Consider the following 24,883-nt stretch of genomic DNA (forward strand, 5'->3'; position numbering starts at 1 on the left):
TTGCCAGGGAGGCCATCATGCTTGATTGTCGGCTACCGCCAGGGCTATACGGGACCTGAGGTATATTTTGCTGCGTCCATGTAGACTAGGATGACGTAGAATAGTAGAAAGCGGGACCCCCTCGGTAGGGTGTGTAACTGAGGTTAGACTTAATTGGGATAACAGAGCTGCGGACAGCCTCTGAGTTAGACAGGCGGGATACTTTTGCCGTAAAGGTGGCTTCTCTGAGTTCCTCGAAGGTGTTGTGGACACCAAGTTATAGGAGTCGGTCATAGGATGTGCTGGTAGGAAGGCGTAGAGCTGCTTTCATGCAACTCCGTAGGAAGCGCGTTTACCCGGTCTCTCGCCTTCTGTCGGAGGGGTAGGTATGGAAGAGCCTATGCGGTGCGGCTTATGATGTAAGCCCGGGTGAGGCGAAGCGTTTTTCCCTCGTAAGCTAGCCCGGCTGTTCTTTATGCGGCGAATCAGTCGGGTGGTCTGTTGAGCGTCTGTTTGGCAAGTCTTTATGGCTTCTCCGTGCGCGCCATGAGTGGAGATCTAGCCGTAGCAGGCGGAGTTTGGATACTAGTGGGATGGGGTGGGTACCTAGCCTAAGTATGATGGGACGAACGACTGAATTGTGTTGCTTGTGACGGTAGAGAAAGAGCTCCAATTTTGAGGGGGAGCAGGCCAGGCCACGCTCCCGTACGTATGTGTCGCTGGGGGTTAGTGCCAATTATAGGTGTTGTTCTATTTCGGCGTCACTGCCTCGGTTTGTCCGGACAGTGATGTCGTTGGCGTATAGGTTGAAATGGATGTCGGAGATTTGAGGTTGTTGTTGAGGTAGGTGAAGGAGTACTATAGGTGAAAGGAAGGCGCCCTGGTGCGTACCTTATGTCCCCAGTGTGATACCTGGGAGTTGGTGGTCGCCGACAGTGAGTGTGGCTGTGCGGCGGCTGAGGAGGTCTCAGAGGTAGTTGTACTTCCTGGCGCTGACTCCCAAAGTTGTAAGCTTTCGTAGGATATCATAGTGTGTAACGTTATCAAAAGCCTCAGTCAGATTCACACCTAGGATAGCATTGGTGTCGTTGGTTTGGGAGTCTAGAAATGTGATGTAGCTCTAGGAAGACGTCCTGTGTGGAAAGCCCAGGACGAAATCCGAACATGCAGGAGGGCATCAGATCACTGCTATCTAGGTACCGGCAGAGCCTGGTCTGGAGTACGTGTTCCATCAGTTTGCCGACAGCAGAAGTCAAAGAGATGGGTCTGAAGTTAGAGGTGAGCAGAGGTTTCTAGGGCGTAGGTATGAAAACGACTTTGGCTTCTTTCCATTGCAGTAGGAGCGTGCCCTTTTTCCAGCACCCGTTAAACTACTCGGTGAGGGCAGCAATAGTTTGGGCGTCAAGATTCCGGAGTGCCTTGTTATGTACCCCCTCTGGGCCGCGGGCTGAGGACGAATTGTCTCTGGAGTTCAACCTGAACTTGTGCTTCTGTAATGGGTTGGTCGAGGAAGTCGTTAGGGGTCCTGCATAGTAGGGGTGTATTAAAGGAAGGTGCGTGCGGAATTACACATTTCGAAGATCTGGGAGGAATTCCAGTGGAGGTGTATCGGAAGTATCTATGAGTTTGGTGAGGTTGTGTCTTTGTGTAGTTTTAGGCTGTGTGGAGCCTATTAAACCTCTAAAGAGGTTACAAGTCTGCTGTAAACTCGTATTGCCATCTAGCTTTTTGCATTGTGACTCCTAGTTTTGACGTGAAAGAGTCGCTGCGTGCGTCTCTATCTCTTCGTTGAGGCGGGCGAGGGGGCATTTAAGTGTTAGGTTCCAACGCTGCCTTTGCCAGTGTCATTCTTGGCTTGCTTTAGCTTCCCATAAAGGTAGGAGCCGGGAGTCAACTGTGTCGATCGGGTAGTCCTCCTATAGGGGACGAGGTAGGAATCGGACGCCACTTTGTAGTTGTTTGGACCATTCAGTGATGTCCTTGATGGGGGCGGAGGTGCGGTCTGTTCTTCATGATGGGAAAGAATCCCACTTCGTGAAAGTCGAGCATCTGGGAGGTCTGCGGGGCTGTTGTATGTTTAATAGAATTTCGATGATTCAATGGTCACTACTCAATTTGTATGTTGCACCATGTGGCATGAGGGAGGCGATGTGCGAACGTAAGGTTTGGTGTAGTGTCTTTACAGACGCTGGTTCCTGTGCGTGTAGGAGAGATAGGGTCAGTAAGTAGAGAGAGCCCGGCTTGTTGCGCTGCTAACCACACCCGACGGCCTTTCGGTGTGTCATGGGGTTAACCTTAGGCCATATCTGGGGCATTAAAGTCTGCTACAGCTACAACGAGTAAGGGGCACTCATTTACTATGCGCTTCGCAAGTGTAAGGAGGCGTTTGAAGTTGTTTTATAGGCACTTTGGGTGGCAATATATATGTTAAGGATAAAGTGAGTGTTCGCTCGAGCGTATTGCGGCACAACCTTAATTAAAATTTGATCAATGTCACCAATCACTGGGGGATGGCAGATGGTGATGTTTGAGTGACTAACTAGAAACGCTATCTGGGAGGGTGGGGAGGATATGGGCAGAATAAAAGTATAGCCGGGAAGGACCAGTGGGTTGTAGGGTTCCTACAGGGCAAGGATGTCGGGCCCGGTTGCACAGGACAGCAGTTGGTAGACAACTGGCCAAAGCCCTGCCAGTTCCATTGCCACAGTGTAAGATTTCAGTTTGGAGCTGCCGTAAGGAGGGTTGATAGGAAGGGCAGAAATAATCGGGGGTGCGAGTTGTGAGCTATAGCAGGGATAGGGTTGTACTTTCCTTCCATTGGTTGAGCCTTCCTACGTCTATTTGGGGCGCAGTGCCGCTTTGGGAGGGCGGTTGAGGAAGAATTGAATGGGACTCAAAGTCGCTACAACGGTCATAGAATTCTTGGGCTAGCCCGTCAATCGTTGGTTAACAGCAATGAGAGCAGCATTCCGGGCAAGTTGGTAATCCATTACTTAAATGACATTGCGCGACAAAAAGACGACACGGACGTGAGAAGGGCGCTTGTTGTGTCGTCTTCTCTCACGTCCGTGTCGTTTTTTTGTCACGTAATATCATTTAAGTAAAGGTTACTAGCAGCATTGCCTGATGTAGATTACCGCGTTTTTCAGGGTTGCGCAATCCTGGTTGATATGACTAATAGCGTCCTGCAATTTTGCCGCAAGGCGAGCAGCAAAGGACTCAAGCAAGGTTCGGATGTCGTCTAGTGAGGTGGCGGTTGAGGGAGGGGTGTTGTGCACGGAGTTGAATTTGTAGAGGGTTCCGTGACAGCTTCCATGGTTAGAAAATCAGGAGAGAAAGTATTGTTGGAGTTACTGGGCAAAGTATGGGCAGTGGGTGGGTTGCGGGTGGGAGGCTGGGATGCGGCAGCAGCGGAGGCAGATGGAATGGGAGATCCAGAGGCAAGAGCACTTATCTGGGCTTCCAGTTTGGCGGTATGTGGACGAAGGGCAGCGACTTCGTTTCGGGCTGCAGTAGCTTCTGGTTTGGCCTCCACTGCCTCCCCACTGGGATTTTGCAAGGGCGTGTTATAGATTGGGAGTCGCTGTCATGGATGCCGTGTGCTTGTTAGAAGAGAGGGGAGTGTCGCATGCTTGCTTCAACGGCACTGTTTAGGCTTGTTTGTTTTGGTTGGGCGACAACTGGGGAAAGTTGTCCACGGGTGCGACAAATTTTCGATGCTGCGTTGGTGGGTGGCTTGGCTTTTTCCCTGTCTGGCGATGGTTTCGTCTCTTGTACGAAAGGGACGTCCCTTGCACGATCACGTGCCGGTTAGATGAGGGCCCTAGCACAGGGTGCCCTTAGGCGTGCAAGGAGGTTTGTGTTGCGGATGTTGTGCTCCACAGCGGGGGCAAATGTTGGTCTTGCGGCTTGGGCACACGTCATGACGGCGACCCTGTTTTCTGCAATTGGTACAAGCATCCAGACTGTCCTGGTATGGGGTGTAGCGGTGGATGGCTCCCACGTATTTGATGGAGTGCGGGACTACGTTTGTTCTGAAGGTGGTTAGGATGGAGTGCGTTTTTCCAATGTGTCGGGCTGCTTGTACGGTGTACTCTGGATTTCTTCTGACGAGGTCTTCGTAGAGTTGCATTGGGGTCTCGTCGCCATATGCGTTTGTAATGACTCCTCCGGTAGCCCGCGGTTGTGGTGCCACGTAAGCGGCGCATGCGTAGGTGCGTTCTTCAATATTGAGGGAGGTCAGCGTTTCAGAGTCTCGGCTGTTGGCAAATCTGTTGTTGCCATGGTGAAAGTATTGTTGGCGGGGTGGATGCGCAGGTAAAAGTCGTCCGGTAGGGTAATTTGGAACTGAGTCTGCATTGCCTTCCTTAGTCGAGGTGTTGGGACGTTGTGGAGTCGCCCTTCTCCTCGCGGGCGAACGACCACTCAAATAGTGTTAAGTGGGAGCGGCGGCACTTGCTTGCTGCGTTACACTGCGAGGCGAGCCTCCTTGGTCGAAGGTGGTGGGCGGACCGGCACCTTGCCGCTGCTGGTAGCGGCTGCTGCGTCGTGCGCCGCGTTCCTATCACTCGGGTTCGCTGCCTCGGAGGTAGCGTTTTCGGAGCGTTGAGTTTGTTTCGGTGAACTGGCTGGTCGGGAGGCTTAGGCTTTATATAAAACTGTTGTCCAATTGTTGTATTCATATAGGAAGCTGTGGACAAGTACTGCACCAGGGTGCCCAATCCTGCTCTGTGTGGAAGTGCGTTACCAGTGCGGGTCACCGGGAACAGGCCGCACTCACAGCCTATTTATGCAATTTTATCAACAAGCGGATTTTTTTAATGCGGTGGAAAATTGCGCGGCACCGGGATTTGAACCACGCTCCTATTGTACGCGAGGCGGATACTCTACCTCTACGCCATCGCTGCCCCTATAGACAGGATACCAGTAAGCTATCGCAGGGGACGAAAGATCTGTCAAGAAACGCGAATGTATGAAAGCCTCTAACCCAACAGCTACAATAGAACTGGCAAAACTTTCCAAGTTATTCAACAAGCCTAAGACAGCTGACATAAGGAAGTAAAACATGGATAGAATTTAACATGCTCTCAGGAACGGAGGTAGCCTAAAAGCAGTGAAGAAGAAACTAGGAATAGGCACTAATCAGATGTATGCGTTCAGAGACAAAGCCGGCAATATCATTGCTAAAATAAATGAGATAGTTGAAGTAGCTGAGGAGTTCTGTAGAGATTTATACAGTACCAGAGGCACCCACGACGATAATGGAAGAGAGAATAATCTAGAAGAATTTGAAATCCCACAAGTAACGCCAGAAGAAGTAAAGAAAGCCTTGTGAGCCATGCAAAGAGGGAAGGCAGCGGGGGAGGACCAGGTAACAGCAGATTTGTTGAAGGACGGTGGGCATATTGTTCTAGAGAAACTGGCCACCCTGTATACGCAAAGCCTCATGACCTCGAGCGTTGCATAATCTTGGAAGAACGCTAACGACATCCTAATCCATAAAAAGGGGGACACCAAAGACTTGAAAAATTATAGACCGATCAGCTTACTGTCCGATGCCTACAAATTATTTACTACGGTAATTGCAAATAGAATCAGGAACACCTTAGGCTTCTGTCAACCAAAGGACAAGGCAGGATGCCGTAAAGGCTACTTAACAATAGACCATATTCACACTATTAATCAGGTGATAGAGAAATGTGCGAAATATAACCCACCCTTATAACGAGAAAGCGCTTGATTCATTGGAAACATCAGCAGTCATGGAGGCAGTACGGAATCTAGCCGGAAGACTAGCCGTATGTAAAAATACTGAAAGATCTCTATAGTGGCTCCCCAGCTACCATAGTCCTCCATAAAGACATCAACAATATCCCAATAAAGAAAGGCGTCAGGCAGGGAGATACGATCGCTCCAATGCTATTCACAGCGTGTTTACAAGAGCTGTTCAGAGACCTGGATGGGAAGAATTGCCAATGAGAGTTAATAAAGAATACCTTAGTAACTTACGATGCGCTGATGATATTGCCTTGCTTAGTAACTCAGGGGACAAACTGCAATGCATGCTCACTGACTTGGAGAGGCAAAACAGAAGGGTGGGTCCAGAAATTAACCTGCAGGAAACTAAAGAATCTTTACCAGTCTCGCAAGAGAATAGCAGTTTACGATAGTTAGCGAGGCACTAGAAGTGGTAATGTCATACATCTACTTAAAGCAAGTAGTGACCTCGATGCCGGATCATGAGACGGAAATAATCAGAAGAATAAGAATGGGCTGGGGTGCGTTTGGCAGGCATTTTCAGATCATGAACAGCAGGTTACCATTATCCTTCAAGAGAATTGTGTATATCAGCTGTATCTTACGAGTACTCACTTACGGGGTAAAAACCTGGAAGCTTACGAAAAGGTTTCTACTTAAATTTAGCATGACGCAACGAGGCATGGAAAGAACAATGATGGGTGTAACGTTAAGGGATAAGAAAAGAGCCGATTGGGCGAGTGGACAAATGCGAGGTAATGACATCTTAGTTGAACTCAAGTAAAAGAAATGAGCATGGGCAGGACATGTAATGAATAGGGAAGATACCCGATGGTCATTAATGGTGACGGACTGGATTCCAAGGGAAGGGAAGCGTAGCATGGGGTGGCAGAATGTTATGTGGGTAAATGAGATTAAGTTTGCAGGGACAACATGGCCACAATTAGTACATGACCGGGGTATTTGGAGATGTATGGGAGAGGCCTTTGCCCTGCAGTGGGTGTAACCAGGCTGGTAATGATGATGATGACGACGACAATGATGATGATTATGATGATGAGGATGACGATGGTGGTGGTGGTGGTGGTGTCCAATTGTCTGACTGCAGCTCTTTTACGGTTACGGTGTGGCCTTCAACCGTTACTTCCATGTTAAAGGCTGGCGTCACCGGCGGTGCCGGTGGAGTGACGGAGTCCGAGTGAGGCTTAGCTCGGCGGCTGAGCGTCTCTGTATGATAATCGCTTTTAGCACACGAGAGGTCGGAATGGGCGGCTTCCCTGTCTTTTTTAGGCGCTGATGTCGCTTTTCGAGCAGATTAGGGGCTGTAGGGGCAATTGTGTAGGAGATGCACACACCGTGTGACGGAGCTGATGTTGCAGGCATCCACTCTGGGCGACCCCCTTGCGGCAAGTGGCCACAGGAGAGGGCACGAGTCCGGGCCGCGTTCATCGCTCGTGGGCCGCCGTTCCTTCTCCGCCACTAGGCTCCACCCACTCTCACCGCGTCGCTATACTGCGCGATGCTATTTTGACACCTCGCATTAACTCTTTCTCACTTCTTTCATCGCAGCTCGGCGAAGCTGTGGACGTAGAGAAACCCAGCAATGTTCTAACAGCTCCACTGCAAAATACTGTCCTTAAAAGAGTCACAACGCATCATAAGATGGGCACCTACACGCTGCTGTGGCTCGGGATAGTGTTCAGGCCACAAATCCCCGAGCCACATCACATTGCTTGTTGCTAGTGGCCGTGTTGGCACGCCTTGATGACAGGCAACTTTCGGAACAGGCAATCTTGGAATGCCGGCATGAACTGTCATCGGACCGAAAGTCGGCGAAGGCTTTCTTGAACTTTTTCGTGGCAGTGGCCTATTAGAAAGACTATACTGATCCCGTTCGTGTTTTTCACACCTTTCTATTTGTCCCACCTCTTCTTTCCGTCATTACTTCCCGTTTCCCTTCGCCTAGTTCAGGGTAGCAAATCAGAGGCCTTAACTTTGGTTAACCTCCCTGCCTGTCACTCGTTTGCATCTCTCTAGCTGCCATCTTATAAATACACGTGCAATACACGCAAGAACGCTTTGCTCTGTGTCTGCGGAAGACACGTTTTAAAGGAACGGTACACACAATTTATATAATTGTGCAGTTAAACAACGTCGCCTTCAAATAACGGGTTTTGCATTAAAAAAAAAGATCTCCCGAATACTTTCCAGAAGTGAGCTGAGGCTTCTAATTCAGACCTATACACGTTTAACAAATAACCTTGACTAGATGTTGCAAGCGTCTCTCAAGGAAAATTGAAGCCTCTGCGCTTACAAGAAAGAAATTTATAAAAAAAAAACTATTTTCAAAACGTATGCGCGCTGAAACCAGCGATCAGATTGTCAGTGAACCAAGCTCAAAAGTAGCTTATCGAAATTTTCTAGTCTCAGAGATGTCAAAGCACTTAACCAAACTGTAAAAATAAAGAAACAAACAAGAAAACGGTTGTTTGCATATAACCGGTATCGCTTTTTTTTTCAGGATTGCATATAGTTGCGTCATATCTTTAATGCGTACTCGAGCTGGCTGCGGTGTAAAATCTCCTTAGAATAAAAACGCGAACAGCGCTACACAGGACGAGCAAGTAAAGAGCGCCGGACAAAGCGCTGACTTGCAACAAAATGCTTTATTTGCAAAAGCAGCATATAGAGACATCATTGAATATCACATAAAGAACAGAAAAGGAAAGATATGAAGGATTAGCATCAGCCACGGAGATAATCCAGTTAATTTTTTGAGGGCGTAAGGGACCCAGAAATGACACACGTGTCATCACTTTTGAATATGCAAAATGCCTCAAAGATTTCGCGCGCACGTTTTCACTATATCTGCCAATTATTTCGCACTTCTTAAAGATCGGTGTGCAACCACACGTGTTACAGTGGGCAGCCAGATGAATGTACGGGTTTCCTTTTAGAGATGTGGCGTGTTCGCGAAGGCGATCATTAATGCACCTCCCCGCTTCCCGATATAGCAACATTTCCAGGCGAGCGGGATATTATAGACGACCTGCGTTGTACAGTCTATGAAGCCGCCAACGTGACCCTTATAGAAGTTTTTGCGTGCGAAAGTATCAAGCCTATTGAATATTTTGCGCTCAGTTTATTAGGGGCATTGCACACCACCCTCACTTCTGCCTTTGCCGCAATTTTCATAATGATATGGGAAATACGGTGTACATAATGAAAGACGGCCAGCCTAGTTCTCGAAGGCAGTGACTGCATAGTTTGTTTGCCCAGCGTTCCTTTACTCTTCCATAACGCCAACAGCAACACTGCACATCACGCTGGTCGGGTAGCCTGGTGATGTTAGTCTGTTGACTTTCCCTGAAAAGCTCTATTCAACGGAGTGCTCACACGAGCGCTTGAGAGCAGCTCGCAAAGATGCCTTAGCGATGCCTCGTTTTACGTTTGGAGTGTGCAGACGAAAACGGGGGAAGCTCTTTCTTTGTGCCTGGTGAGTGGCTCCAGAACCCGTGATGAGGTTTAAAAGCAATTTCAATGTCTAATAAACATCAACGGTCATTAGTGGGCTCTTCCGTAATAAATGTAAAATCGCCTCTCACGCAGCCGAATTCCTATGGCGTTTAGCAGCCACTCCGGTTACCCAAGAAACAGCCCTCCTCTAAGGCATGCGGACAAGACGTACTTTTGGACGACACCCGCGTCCCTGAAGACATACAGCAGTACCTCACATTGGGGCCGAAGTGCTGCCCACACCCGAAAATAGACAAGTTCGGAACGCTCTGCTTCGTCAGAAACGCCGCTTCTCGGGCTAAGGATGAGAAAGCGGATCATGTTATCAAGGAATGTGTCAATTATCTTCCTCGAGGGTGACCCAATGGTCGCAAGGAACGCGAAAAGCAGCCTCTGTTTTTTTCCTCACTACGGGACGAGGGATTGAAACTGCTCCTTTCAAACAAGGAAGGTGGCTTCGTAGTCGCTCCTGCAGCGACCTACCATCTCAAAGCTAAGCAAACCCTGAGTAGCCACTTCAAGGACGCAAGTGAAGTCAAGGAAGCAAAGGTAAAGGCCGAAGGAGCCAAACTGTGCGAATGGTCGGGTCTGACGAAGCCGGCATCCTCTGTGAGGACTTGAAAGGGCGTAAGTTTGACTGTGTTCTTCTCGGCAAAAACACATCAGGTGGAAGCCCCTTTTCGTGTGATTGTGTCAGAGGGGGGGACCTGGCAGCGCAGCGCCTCGCTTTTCTGCAAAAATCCCTGGGGAACCTAGAAGTCGACGACCCTTTCCTCATCCGTAAGCCACAGGAAGTGTCTCCCTTCTTGAAAGTGAGTGCCCAGCGGACTGACGCACCTTTTCCGTTGATGTTAAAGACTTGTACCATTCGTTACCAAGTAAGCTGATTTTTGGAGGAAGTCGGTGATTGCCTCGGTAAGCACGGGGTAGTTACGTTTCAAAATGCCTGTGGAACGAGTGACGGCAGCTTCATGGAAATGCTCACCTACTACCTAAAATCCACATTCATTTCTTGTGACAATAAGGTTTTAATTTAAAAACAGGAAGTGTGTACAGGTTCATGTTTGGCACCCATACCTAGCGACATTTTATTGGCGTACTATGACAGGAGAGTACTCGCTCGCCTACAGTCGACGACCATAAGAATATTTCGTTTGTTGACGACATTTTAGAATTTTATCCATTTGACCTTTGTGACACGGAGTCAACCTCCAGGACAATAACTGACGCCTTCAATGAGATAATGAAGGAGATTACATTAATAACGGAAGAGCCCACCAATGACCGTTTAAGGTTTTTAGACATTGAAATTTTTTTAAACCTCATCACTTGTACTGGAGCTACTCGCGTGGCTCAAACAAAGGGCTTCTCCCGTTTTCATCTGCACACTCCACCCGTAAAACGAGGCATAGCTGCGGCATGTTTGCGAGCTGCTCTCAAGTGCTCGTGCGAGCGCTCTGTTGAACAAGGGCTTTTCAGCGCAAGTCAACGGACTAACATCAGCAGGCTAGCCGACTAGCTTGATGAGCAATGTTGCCGGTGGCCTTGTAAAAGAGTTAAAGAACGCCGCAAAACAAACTATGCAGTCACCGCCTTCGAGAACTAGACTGGCCGTCATTCCTTATGTACACCGTGTTTCAAATACCATTATGAAAATTGCGGCAAAGGCAGGAATGAGGGTCCTGTGCAATGCACCTAATAATGTGAGCGGGTTGTGCAAGATATTCAACATGGTGGATACTGTCACGCGCAAAAGCTGCTATAAGAATGATGTTCGCGGCTTCATTGACGGTACAACGCAGGTCGTCTATAAAACTGCTCGATTGCAAACGCTGCTAGGGCGGGCAAACGGGGAGGTGCAGTAACGATTGCCAGGGCAAGCATGCCGCTTCACTAAAAGGAAACCTGTACAGTCATCCGGCTGGCCACGATAACACGTGTGGTTGCACCCCAATCTTTAAGAAGTCTGAAATATTTGGCACATATAATGAAAGGCGTGTGCTGTAAATCTTTGAGGCAGTTTGCATATTGAAAAAATTCGACATGTGCGCCAGTACTGCGTCCCTCACGCTCTCAACAAGAGAACTGGATAATCTCCGTGGCTGACTCTTATCCTTCTTCTTTTGTTCTTTATGTCACATTCAATGATGGCTTTATGTGCTGCTACTGCAAATAAAGCATTTTATTGTTAGTCAGCGCTCTCTCCTGTGCTCATTACTCGCTAGCCCTGCGTAGCATTGTTCCTGTTTTCATTCTAAAGATAAACCAACTAACCCCGTTGAACATGCTGCTAAAATCTCCTCTTGTCAACCAGGGAATAGAAAGGGCGCTTAATTAAGCTGCGTAATCCATTCATCTCGCTGCAGTCCCCCGACACTACGTACTGATAACGTGCCTTCTACGAATTACGAATTCGTAGAAGGCATGTCGCACTACGAATTCACTGCCTTGTATGACCACTTTGCCTCGCTTTACCACCTCACTCTCCCGCGTCCTAATAGTACACCTCGAAAAGAACGGAAGGAGAGGGTATGTAACTGCCTTCTTGATTTTATCCTGCTCCGCGCCAAACGTATCTTTTTTTTCTTCCTCGTTTGGTTGATCAGACGTGCTCTGACTGTAAACAACCCAAACGAGAAACATGCATGTTGAACTCTTTCACTGCGCTCTCCACAGGCTTTCACGGGTCTCGCTTTATTCACCGCGCTGCCTTATCAGCCGCATTCGTGACTCTGCGACGCCTCTTTCTCGTAGTACGCTTCCTGGTGCTCAAGTCCGCGTGCCTTTCTTTTTCTTTCCGTTGGTGCTTCCTCAGTCTGGCCCTCTTTCTGAATTTCTGCTGGGGAAAGCGGTGAGTTCCTTCTCTTGGCATCACTACGTCTCCGGAGCTAGCTGGTTCAGTAGCCGTGTTTGCACTTTCTTTATCGTTGTAACTCGGCTGCTCAGCTATTGCGCGTGCTTCAGGTCTCCTAAAGCAATGACATCGGGTTCAGCAAATGTACACCCCTTTTTATTCAGTAGCGGCTCTGAGCTGTTGAAGAAAAGGTAAGCGTGGCTTTCCATTAGCCCATTTGAGACTGCTACCGCTGTGTAGATGTGCACGTAATGACTTACGTGCCCGAATACTTCAGGTGAACATACTTCAGATGGACGACGTTTATGGTAGCCGCGGAGTCCCTGATAACCCTACACTCTTGGTTATTTACCATTATAGCCATCATGTATGGCTTTAGAAAGTGGGTGTTACTCGGGTGATTTCATTTTACAAGCGAATACTGGCCTTTTATTTGGGCAGTATCGGGCAAAGTGGCCGGTTTCCTTACAGTTATAACATGCCACCTGAACTCTCGATTGTAACTCTTACCAGTGATTTCTGGGTTAATTTTTACCGTTTTCAGTGGTTTTTGCTGTGCCTTAAGTGTGCAACGAACAGCGGCTTGTGTCGGCTCGTCTTTTTTTGTGTTTGTGTGGTTTGTTGCTCTCCAAAGTAAGAATTTGACCATGGGGAAGGCTTTTGATAGTACTATGCGCTACTGCTCATAGCCTGAAGCTACGGCGTACCGCATACTCATCGGCAAGCTGTGCTGCACTCTTAACAGACACACCATCCTGCTAGTTCTTAAGCAGAAGGCGCACGTTATCTGTCAAGGTACCAGAAAACTGCTCTAAGCAGAATAAATCTGAGTTTACTGATGTTATCCGCCCCTCCTCCTTTCTCCCACTCTGAAAAATTATCCTTCTGGACACGTGGAAACTCAACAAAGCTTTCATTAGGCCTCATTTTTTTCTGTCCAAATCTCTTCCGAACTTCCTCTGTAATAAGCCTCTATTTTTTGAGCAAACTCAACTTCAGTGAACTCTACACGCCTTCTTGGGCTGCGCTCAGTCGGCCATGACTTCCGAGGCTTCTCTCGACAGTAACGCGAGCAACTGCTCCGGCCATATACCATGGTGAAATGATTGCTTCTCATAAATTCGTTAATATTAATCAGGTTGACACCAATGTTGTAGTCTCTTTGGCGCGGCTGAAGCAAACTCGTCATTTTAACACTTTCCGATTGTGGCAGCGCTACATCTGCTTCACCTGGTAATCACGCTTGTTCTATTTTTATCTTCTCGAGGTCACTTTCTGCCGGTTTTTTTTTTCTTCTTTTCCTGCCTTTCCTTTTCTTTTCCGCTGTCTTTCCTCTTGCGAGGTATCTTTTTTCCAGATGTCTATGAGCTCGCCCTCCTCGAAACCGACTTCGTGAAACGAAGTACGAATTTCGGCTTTCCTCAAATAATGGTTAATCTCCGAATCGAGCACAGCGACCAATAGCAGCAGCTCCTCTTTTTTAGCACTCTTATATCCATGCGTTTCCGAAAGCTGACTACAACTTCGCCTCTACTGACCGCATTCTCGGTGGCGATCAGAGCTGATTGCCCGATAGAACCCTGTCCTGATCGCCCGACAAAACGCAGTTGCTCCCGCACTCACTCAAACTTGAAGTTGCGAATATCGTGCAGCCCGGAGCCACGTACCCTGGTCCGCTGATCACAGATCGAGGGGGCTGCCTTCTTTCAACTTTACTTGAGTCGTCCCAGCCTTCACCCCGTTACTACAACGGTTTTGCCTCCGTGAGCTATGAGTGGGAGCTCTGCTGATCCCAGATCTACAAAACTTCCTCTTCCGTCCGCAGTTTATCTTTAGCTTGCGAATGTCGTGTCTCCTAGAACCACGTTCGCAGGTCCGCCGATCCCTGACCGTGAGGACAGCCTTTTTCATCTCTCCGCTGACGACCGGTTTGTTGGGACTCGGGGTAGCGTTCGGGCCATGAATCCTCCAGCCCCACTGATGAGTACGTCCGGAGATAGGAGCGAAGGAAAAATGCTTATATTACATTAGTTACACTGGATCCAGATAGGGAAGTTGACTTTGTGTAGGAGCACATGGAATGTCTGAAGTCACATCAGGACACGTGAGCAGCTCCCTCTGCACCAAAGGCGTCCGCTTTCAAAACAGTCGACTTCCTTATAGGACTAGAGTAGGGAACCTGATGACTGTATCTCGGCCAATCGTAATGAGCGAACTGCTCGCAAAATGTCTTCCATGCTGTCGCACTGTTCTGCCTCACTCCGCCTCCTATAAAGCACCGTGGCCCTCGCATGCGAGGCAACTACGTCGCAATTTTGGAAACTCAAGGTGCCGCAGTTGCCACGGTAGTCTTCGACATTTGCCTGTTTCATCAATTAGTGGGATCTCAGTGCCGGTCAGTTTGCAGCGAATCTTCATGGTTATTACGACGCCTACAGCATCCGGTGGTCGTTGTCCCCTGAGGGAAGCTTCTTTGTTGACCCGTCAACCGTCGGCGTGAGGACCGTGTTGACGCTTGGATTGGCGCTGATGAAGGGGTGTGGGGGGCCTCGTGGGTAACAACTATGGAATTGCTTTTACATATTGAGGCGTAGCAATGCTATGTTAACGATATGGTGTTTTTCATCGTATGATTTGAATGTCCTGCCGCATTAAAATAAAGTTTTATATTGTCAAGCATTTAGGATGCAGATGACGTCAAAGTACTTTCTTGTGCCTTTTTTGGTTAGCCCCATTTCTAAACCCAGTTCGCAATATATGCATTCATTGAGATAATTGCGACAGTGGGATGCTCATAGATAGAATGAAAAGCTCTTGTTCAATGTTATGATTGATACGGTTCTTCGGAAACATGGTAAGCATACCTTGGCGGTGAACTAATATAATTTCCGTGTTCTCTTCCGTTTAGATGCTGGAGACTGCAAAATAGGTGAATATGCTGCTCGCCAATAGTTTTTCTCCACGCTCTTTCCTTCATTTTTCCTCATTTAACAATGTATTAGTAGCGAACCTGTTAAGGTCGCTCTTGTATGTGTTCATCATTGTTTTTTTTTCGGTTATCAATCAAGGTAATGTTCTATTGCACTTATTCTGCTTCAAAAAACGCCCTACGAAAAAGAAAGGAAACAAAATAAAAACGAGCATTAAGATGTATATATGAATGTTTTCAATACTATACAAAACAAAACAATAAGCGGCTGGTAAAAGACACACCTTGGCGTCATTACTGCGTTATGGAAAATAAAGAAATAACTTGTTGGTCCTTCATTGTCAGTATATTATAAACATAGCACGTTTTCTACTTATACTAGAAATGATTTCTTGTTCTGGCATTTTAAGACTATTTGACAGTTCGGGAAGGTAATTTTTCCTACCAATTTTCGCCAGCGTAAATGTCTTCGCATTATTTTTAGCGTGAAGAACAAAAAAGATATATTTTCCTAGTAGCATAAGAATGGTATAGAACAGTTACGACATAACAATGTGTTCTAAATTACTATATATTGATACATGCCATTGCGTGTTTCTTGTGGTTGATGCAAAAGTGTGCACATACAAAGACGAGTAACGCTCTCTGGCTCTCGAGCTGTGGGCTTCACTGGCCACCGCTGCAACTATCCATTGTAAATATACTTTGTAAATAGTCTCCAGTTCTTGATCCTTCGTTCGCGTAACATTTTCGTGGAGGGTGCCGTTCCCCGTCGTCGCCACGGAGCTCCGCAGCGGCCGCACCGTCCTGCTTTCCGCTATGGCTCCCGGTGGCGACACATCGTCTGCTTCTACTCCTGCAACCCCGACAAGCACGTACGCTACGGTTACCAATCCCCGCGATCCTGGCATATTCTCCGGTCAAGATAGTGCCGACATTGAGGACAGCTCAGCCTGTAGGAGCGTGTTAGCCGAAACAACCTCTGGGACCCTACAATTGCGCTAGCGAATGTCCTCTCCGACTTGGATGGAACTCCTCGTGTCTGGTTCCGGACACATGAGGACGAGATATCTAGCTGGGATGCTTCCAAGGAGAAGCTCACAGCTACACCTCACAGCGATCTGTATTCCACTCCCAGATACCGGAACTCTGCCGAGTGGAGAACTCCGGACAATGCCATTTGCTTCCGTTGCAACCGCATTGGCAATGTCGCTCGCCACTGCCGCACCTCCTGGACGTCTCCGTATTCTAGCTTCTTTTCTCCGTCTACTCGCCCATATGTCGACCCGCGCCGTTACTCGCCTCGCAAAATGCCTTCTACCTATGACGTATACGTCGATCACCGTCGTTCTGGTCGCTCGCTGTCTCTTCAGCGCCGCCGGTCCCCGTCGCCCAACCGCGCCGCTATTCGCCGCCGACCAATTATAGGCCCTCCCGGACGGAAAACTAGTCCGCACAGCTCGTGGGGCTAGTGCTGGATTATCTTCGTCGTGTCGAAATTCTCCATTGACGCTCCCAACTAACCAGAACTTACTTGATGTTCACGACGACGGGTGTCCCTTTGACGGTATTAATAGATACCGAAGCCCAGGTCTCCATATTCAGTTGTAACCTCCCTCGTCGGCAGAGGAAGGTTCTCACGCCTGCAACTACACGAGCCATACGCGTGGCCAATGACAGCGCTATTGACGTCATTGGAATGTGTACTTCCCGTATAGGTATCGCCGATCGTCACGTTCCTATTTATTTTACAGCACTGACCAATTGTACCCATGACCGAATCCTCCAACTCGACTTTCTTACGGCGCATTGAGCTTTCATCGACTGTACTGCCAGTACGTTTTGCCTCGAAGTTTCCGTACTCGCGCCTATTCTAGCCGAACTGCCGCATAACTTTAGTACGACCGCCTTCGTCCGCCTGCCGCCTAAAGCCTTACCTGTCTTAGATTTGCTATCTTCATGTTCTGTGCCCGATGTTGGTTACGTCGCCACACCTGTTCATGATGTCCGTTTGATGAGCAATATCACTGCGTCCTACTCCGTCATCACCGTCGCCGATAACCAGGCATGCCTCCCGTCGTCAATTCTGCCCTGACAAAGGAAGTTCTACCCAAAGACATATCAGTTGTAACACTCCGTGCTATATGAGATGACCACGTCACAGCCTTTTCAGTAGACATCTGCTCATATTTTTCACTATGTCCACAGCATGCTAGTTGCCCTGACGCAAAAGTTCGTCCGGTGATTGCTGCAGACATATTGCCTGAACAAGCAGCAGCTCTGGGTTGCCTTTTGGTTTCTTGCAACGACACCTTCAACCTCAAAAATCGCCTTTTGGGTCATACTTCGATGTCAAGCATCACATAAATACTGGAGATTCCAGTCCTATTCATCGCCGACCATTTCGAGTTTCTGCTTCAGAGAACAAGGTTATTCAAGATGAACTGAAAAAGACGCTTGTCAAAGGCATTGCAGAACATTCGTCGAGCCCTTGGGCGTCACCCATGGTGCTTGATAAACGGAAAGATGGCACATGGCGTTTCAGCGTGGATTATCGTCTACCCCTTGCCTCGAATTGACAACGCCCTGAATTGTCTCCACGGTGGCAACTACTCTTCATCAATAGACTTTCGGTCTGGTTATTGGCATAGTGACTGTCAACGATTGTACGCTAGCAGTGATTGAAAAGCGACACACATATTGCCGGCGCCAAATGCTCCATATATGAATCGTGTCCTGCAGCCACGCTCTTTTCTCGTAGGTTTCTGAGGAAAAGTAGTGGTGTGTGGCATCGACACCTTCAAGTTGGCGGTTGGTGCGTGTCTGAGGATATCTGACGTGGTTTCATTCTGGTCAGCATTGAACACATTTTAAAGAACTTTTTCAACACTGGACGTCGTTGAAGTTGGCGAGAGGGAGTCACTTGCTGAAGCCACTATGTGAGGAAACCAAATTGTGGCCTTAGCAGTAATATCTTTGCAACCGTACTATCCACGCACCTTTTTTTTGGTATCGTTGTGTAAAGGAAAGGGGCAGACTCTTGATCAGACTTGTGTGGTGCGCACACACGTCACCGTTATAGTGGCAGCATACGCAATCGTAGTTAAATTTAGCTTCTCGCTCAGCATTTAGCCATGCATAACTAGCAGCACGTCTATCGATCTGAGCGAGAGCAATAACATGTGAGGGACCTCATTCCCCCTATCGTCCTGGATAAACCAATGCTATTCTCGTCGCCAAGGGGTTTCACCACATCATCAATGAGCACTATAAAAGAACCGACGCTCATCGACTGCACCAGCAGGCAAAGCGAAACCGCCACTCTCACCATGCGTCTACTTCTACCCGTACAGGCTTTGCTCTCGTCGGTAAATGGAGCCTGCTCGGCACTGTTCTCGCCGCTACCGATTGCAGCAGTATCTATCGACGCAACAAAGATCACAGTAGAACATTCGGAAGAATTGCTTTTGTTACATGATCTTTAATTCTGAAATTTCACCAAGACATAATTATACGTTATGATTTGCGACAATAAAATTTGCCCGCCAGCTTACTCCCGGTTACGTAGAGATCGAGGATCTCCGGGTGGGGCGTATCAATCGCTATAAGTTATGGTATTGACATAACGGTTAGAGATCATATCAATGAACATGAAAGTTTAATGCTAAGGGTGTCATTTCGGGAAATGGCGCGTTAAAGCGAATCTTTCTTTGCCTCTTCCTTCGAATTTACCAGTGATGTTTCTGCTGTGGCTGCTGCTCTCTGCCACACCGCGTCGTGGGGTGGTTCAGAAGCGTGTATGTACACGACAGGACTGAGTCGCACGGGAAAGTCAACGTGAGAAACTGGTTTGCCCTCACCAGGTTGAATGTGCACAGTGCCCTCTGGAGCCCCTTGGGCATCACCACATTAGGCCCTTGATAGCTGTAATTATCCGTGAACCCCCTCAAAAGCATTGCAGTAACTTCAGCGCTTCCCTTTCTACTAACGCGCGGGTCCAGAGGGGATGTAAATAGAACGGTAGAGAGGGAGGAGAAGAGGCAGTTCCCATTCAAAGATGGGGAGGGGGAGATGACGTGAGATAGGCAGGGAAACTCTGCTACTAGGCGACAGCGGTTGCGAGGAAACTGGAGAAACCAAAGTGCAAGGAACAATACAGTACGCTCCTGCCATTTGTGAAATAGAAATATACTGTTAATATGTCAAGCGGACGAATTACGCAAGGCGTGCACAAACAGAACCAGATAAACTAAAGTACACGGCCGGGTCCAGGCGACACTACGGAAGTGGTCAACCGCCATATCAACACTTCTTTGCCCGCTGTGGTAGCTTTGCAGCTATGGCATTGCTCGCAGTCACAGATTTTATCCCGACCGCGGCAGCCAGATTTCGACGGGGCCAAAATAGAAAATGCACGTGCACTAAGATTTTGGGACACGTTAAAGAGCATCATCATCATCATCACCACCATAAGCCTCGTTACGCCAACTGCCGGAAAAAGGCCCCTCCCATACTTCTCCAAGTACCCCGGCCATGTACTAATTGTGGCCATGTGGTCCCTGCAAACTTCTTAATCTCATCCACCCACCTAACTTTCTGCCGTCCCCTGCTACGCTTCCCGTCCCTTGGAATCTATCACGTAACCCTTAATGACCATCGCTTATCTTCCCTCCTCATTACATCTCCTGCCAATGCTCATTTCTTTTACTTGATTTCAACTAAGATGTCGTTAACTCGAGCTTGTCCCCTCATCCATTCTGCTCTTTTCTTATCCCTTAACGTTACACCTATCATTCTTTTTTCCATAGCTCCTTGCGTCGTCCTCAACTTAAGTGGAACCCTTCTCGTAAGCCTCCAGGTTTCTGCCCCGTACGTTAGTACTCGTAAAACACAGCTGATATACACTTTTCTCTTGAGGGAGAATGGTAACTTGCTGTTCATGATCTGAAAATGCCTCCCAAACGCACCCCAGCCCATTCTTATTCTTCTCATTATTTCAGTCTCATTATGCGGATCCGCGGTCACTACCTGCCCTGTGTAGATGTATTCCCTTACCACTTGCAGTTCCTCGCTACCTATCGTAGTGTTCTCTTCGGAGACCTAAACATTACTTTAGTTTTTTGCAGAATAATTTTTAGACGCACCTTTCTGCTTTGCCTCTCCAGGTCAGTGAGCATGCATTGCAATTGGTCCCCTGAGTTACTAAGTAAGGCAATATCATCAGCGAATCGCAACTTACTAAAGTATTCTCCATTAACTATAATCCCCAATTCTTCCCAATCCACGTCTCTCAATACCTCCTTTAAACACACTGTGAATAGCATTGGAGAGATCGGATCTCCCTGCCTGACGCCTTTCTTTATTGGAATTTTGTTGCTTTCTTTATGGCGGACTACGGTGGCTGTGCAGCCACTATCGATATCTTTCAGTATTTTTACATAGGGCTCGTCTACAGCCTGATTCCGTAATGCCTCCATGACGGCTGAGGTTTCGACAGAATCAAACGTTATATAAAAGGGTTGGTTATATTCCGCAAATTTCTGTATCACCTGATTGATTGTGTGAATACGGTCTATTGCTGAGCAGCCTTTATGGAATCCTGCGTGGTCCTTTGCTTGGCAGAAGTCTAAAGTGTTCCTGATTCTCTTTGCGTACACCTTAGTAAATATTTTGTAGGCAACGGACAGTAAGCTGATCGGTCTATAATTTTCAAATCCTTCGCGTCCGCTTTTTATGGATTAGGATGTCGTTAGCGTTCTTCCAAGATTATGCAACGCTCGAGGTCATGAGGCATTGCGTATACAGGGTGGCCAGTTTCTCTAGAACAATATGCCCACCGTCCTTCAACAAATCTGCTGTTACCTGGTCCTCCCCCGCTGCCTTCCCTCTTTGCATGGCTCACAAGGCTTTCTTTACTTCTTCCAGCGTTATTTGTGGGATTTCAAATTCTTCTAGATTATTCTCTCTTCCATTATCGTCGTGGGTGCCTCTGGTTCTCTATAAATCTCTACAGAACTCCTCAGCTACTTCAACTATCTCATTCATTTTAGTAATGATATTGCCGGCTTTGTCTCTTAACGCATACATCTGATTAGTGCCTATTCCTAGTCTCTTCTTCACTGCTTTTAGGCTTCCTCCGTTCCTGAGAGCATGTTAAGTTCTATCCATGTTATACTTCCTTATGTCAGCTGTCTTAGGCTTGTTGAATAACTTAGAAAGTTCTGCAAGTTCTATTCTAGCTGTAGGGTTAGAGGCTTTCATGCATTGGCGTTTCTTGATCAGATCATTCGGCTCCTGCGATAGCTTACTGATGTCCGGTCTAACGGAGTTACCACCGACTTCTACTGGACACTCCTTAATGACGCCCATAGGATTGTCGTTTATTGCTTTAACACTAAGGTGCTCTTCCTGAGTTAAAGCCGAATACCTGTTCGGTAGCTTGATCCGGAATTCCTCTATTTTCTCTTTTACTGCTAACTGATTGGGCGGCTTCTTATGTACCAGTTTCGTCCGTTCCCTTCTCAGGGCTAGGCTAATTCGAGTTTTTACAAACCTAAGGTCACTGCAGCGTACCTTGCCGAGCACGTCCACATCTTGTATGATGACAGGGTTAGCGCAGAGTATCAAGTCTATTTCATTTCTAGTCTCGCCATTCGGGCTCCTCCATGTCCACTTTCGGCTATCCTGCTTGCGAAAGAAGGTATTCATTAGCCGCATATTATACTGTTCTGTAAGCTATACTAATAGCTCTCCCCTGCTATTCCTAGTGCCTATGCCACATTCCCCCACTGACTCGTCTCCAGCATGCTTCTTGCCTAGCTTGCCATTGAAGTCGCCCATCAGCATAGTGTATTTTGTTTTGACTTTACCCATTGCCAATTCCATGCCTTCAAAGAAGTTTTCGACTTTCTGGTCATGACTGGATGTAGAGGCGTAGACCTGTACGACCTTTAATTTTTACCTCTTAATAAGTTTCACAACAACACCTGCCACCCTCTCGTTGGTGCTATAGAATTGCTGTATGCTACCAGCCATATTCTTATTAATCAGGAATCTGACTCCAAGTTCTCGTCTCTCCGCAAAGCCCCGGTAGCACAGGACCCGCTTTTTTAGCACTGAATATGCTTCTTTTGTCCTCCTAACTTTACTGAGCCCGAATATATCCCATTTACTGCCCTATAATTCATCCGATAGCACTGCTAGACTCGACTCATTAGATAACGTTATAGCGTTAAACGTTGCCAGGTTCAGATTCCAATGGCGGCCTGTCCGGAGCATCATAAAGAGTGTCACGGTGCTAAAATATGGTGTCCGCCACCACGGCATGCCTCATAATCCGATTGTCGTTTTCGCAGATACATCCCCATAATCCAATTTAACTTTAATACTTTTGCCACGATGCGATGTGCCATGTCAAGCTATAAACAATGCTCTACCGTCTAGGAGGTTACGGGGCATGGCGCCGAACAACGCCTCAAGCGTACACTTCTCCCGGTGTGTTCTGTGTACTACACAGACAAATAGAAGTGGCGCATGCAAGGTAGCGTTCCACATCTTCCCGCTACCGCCGTGTAAGACTAAACTTTGAAGAAGTTAAGCTTTCGACTTCAATATCACCGCCTAATATCGTCAGACAAAGCAACCAGCACAGAAAGCTTTGCTTAGGACAATTCGCACAGTGCGTGAGTTTAGCATCTTTCCTTTGCGCTGTTTATTGACCTCCGGATACCAGCGATGCTTTTCCGAATAAATTATACATTCATCTTTTAAAACTATTCTGTAGAATCCTTATCGTTACTGTAGACTTTAATCTATCGTCTGTTAACTGGAACAGTGTACAGTATGGATACTCCGCTACCAGTGAAATTCTAGTAGATATTACTTGCTCTCTTATTCTTGAGCAAATTTTAAAAAACTACACCCGCGGAAATTCATTTCTGGACCTAGTATTTTTGCCGAAATCTTTAGCAATAGTACTGTTCTCGTGAAACCAGGAATTTCAGATAAAAATTAGTGTCTTTTACCAGGACATAAAGCTGTCGAAAATAGAAAAAAAAATTTCTTCGACTGTTTTCATGATTCTAACGAGGCTGACGACAAGGCTATCAATGATTATTTGGACACGCCTCTTGATTCTGTCGGTCATTATGATGAGCGTTTGTGGCAAATCTTTCGCTCAACTACGGAATATCAAATTGGTCACTTCATTCTTACAAAAAACATTACAAGCGTCGCAGAAATCCTTGGATGGGTAGCGCTTTAGTACAGACGAAAAAAAAAATAACGCCGCCGTAGTAAACAGCAGAAAATTTCTACGTCTCATTTCCGTGAATTTTAAAAAAACGTTAGACATGCAAAAAAATATTTGCAGCAACGAGACTTTGTAGAATTTATTATGACTCACCCCTAGAAATATTGGCGCAACGTAAGTGTAGGTAATGGGGATATATATCAATAAAATGTACATGATCGAATTATACATGAACCAAGGGAAATCGCAGACATTTTTACCCATTTTTAAGACTATTTTTGAGCCAGACGAATACGTCTATCATGGATCCCTGGCAATAACGGAGACAGCACTAGTAATCACTCGTGAAGGTGTCCCTCCCATGCTACTTATTCTGAGTATTAAACTGCCAGCAGGCTCTAACGGCATAGCAAACTCATTTCTTAGACGCTACGCTGAGTAGATTTTTAGATTTTGAACCAACATGCCTAAACTGTCAGTCGCTACAAGTGTCACATCAATTGATTAACGCATTGCGCGTGTTACACCATCATCATCATCATCAGCCTGGTTATGCCCACTGCAGGGCAAAGGCCTTTCCCATACTTCTCCGACTACCCCGGTCATGTACTAATTGTGGCCATGTTGTCCCTGCAAACTTCTAAATCTCATTCGTCCACCTAACTTTCTGCCGCCCTCTGCTACGCTTTCCTTCCCTTGGAATCCATTCCGTAACTCTTAATGACCATCGGTTATCTTCCCTCCTCATTACGTGTCCTGCCCATGCCGATTTCATTTTCTTGATTTCAACTAAGATATCATTAACTCGCGTTTGTTCCCTCACCCAATCTGCTCTCTTCTTATCCCTTAACGTTACACCTATCATTCTTCTTTCCATAGCTTGTTGCGTTGTCCTCAATTTAAGTAGAACCCTTTTCGTAAGCCTCCAGGTTTCTGCCCTGTACGTGAGTACTGGTAAGACACAGCTGTTATAATCTTTTCTCTTGAGGGATAATGGCAACCTACTGTTCATGATCTGAGAATGCCTGCCAAACGCACCCCAGCCCATTCTTATTCTTCTGATTATTTCAGTCTCATGATCCGGATCCGCAGTCACTACCTGTCCTAAGTACACACCAATCCAAATAAATTTGAACAGTTTATTCTAAATATTTACCGCCCTGTCTCAGTCATAAACACTTGTTGCAAGCTATTGGAACATTCAAGAATTTCTTGCCGATCCAAAAGTGTTGTCATCCCATCAGCATAACTTCACAAAAGCTATGTCCACAGTCACTTAGCTGGTTTCAACTGCGCATGAGATCTTGGGTGTACTATCGGGGACAAAAGTCACTGCACCTTTCCGCACGGCCGCGCAACGGCTGGCAGCGCTCCGCCGTACGCGTTCTTGCAGTGCCGCGCCTGGTTACAAGATGGGCGCTGGGCGCGTGCGTGTTCCTCCTTACCTGCGAGCATGTCCATTCTTTATCGATCCGAGCCGCCGTTAATCGATGGCCAGGGGCGCCGCTAGTCCTCGTTAGAGCACTTACTTAGTGTTTACTCATCGCTGCATCATCGCTGAAAGGGGCCTCACGCTCGCTTGCCCTGCAACTTGAGC

The 24,883-nt window shown here is 47.3% G+C and overlaps 1 protein-coding gene across 3 annotated transcripts in view; it reads left to right on the forward strand.

Annotated features, from left to right (window-relative positions):
- Window positions 1–24,883, forward strand: part of LOC126535283 (uncharacterized) — a 110,674-nt gene that overhangs the window by 75,914 nt on the left and 9,877 nt on the right. For all 3 annotated transcript variants that reach the window (XR_007600473.2, XM_055073092.1, XM_072289056.1), the window contains one exon: window positions 15,015–15,035. Coding sequence is in view for 2 of the 3 variants with exons in the window: in XM_055073092.1 (XP_054929067.1) it covers window positions 15,015–15,035 (21 nt within the window). In the remaining variant the exon portion in view is untranslated. The remainder of the gene's footprint in view (window positions 1–15,014; window positions 15,036–24,883) is intronic.

The sequence above is a fragment of the Dermacentor andersoni genome, chromosome 7, assembly GCF_023375885.2.
Source record: "Dermacentor andersoni chromosome 7, qqDerAnde1_hic_scaffold, whole genome shotgun sequence".
In the NCBI taxonomy this organism is placed as follows: domain Eukaryota; kingdom Metazoa; phylum Arthropoda; class Arachnida; order Ixodida; family Ixodidae; genus Dermacentor; species Dermacentor andersoni.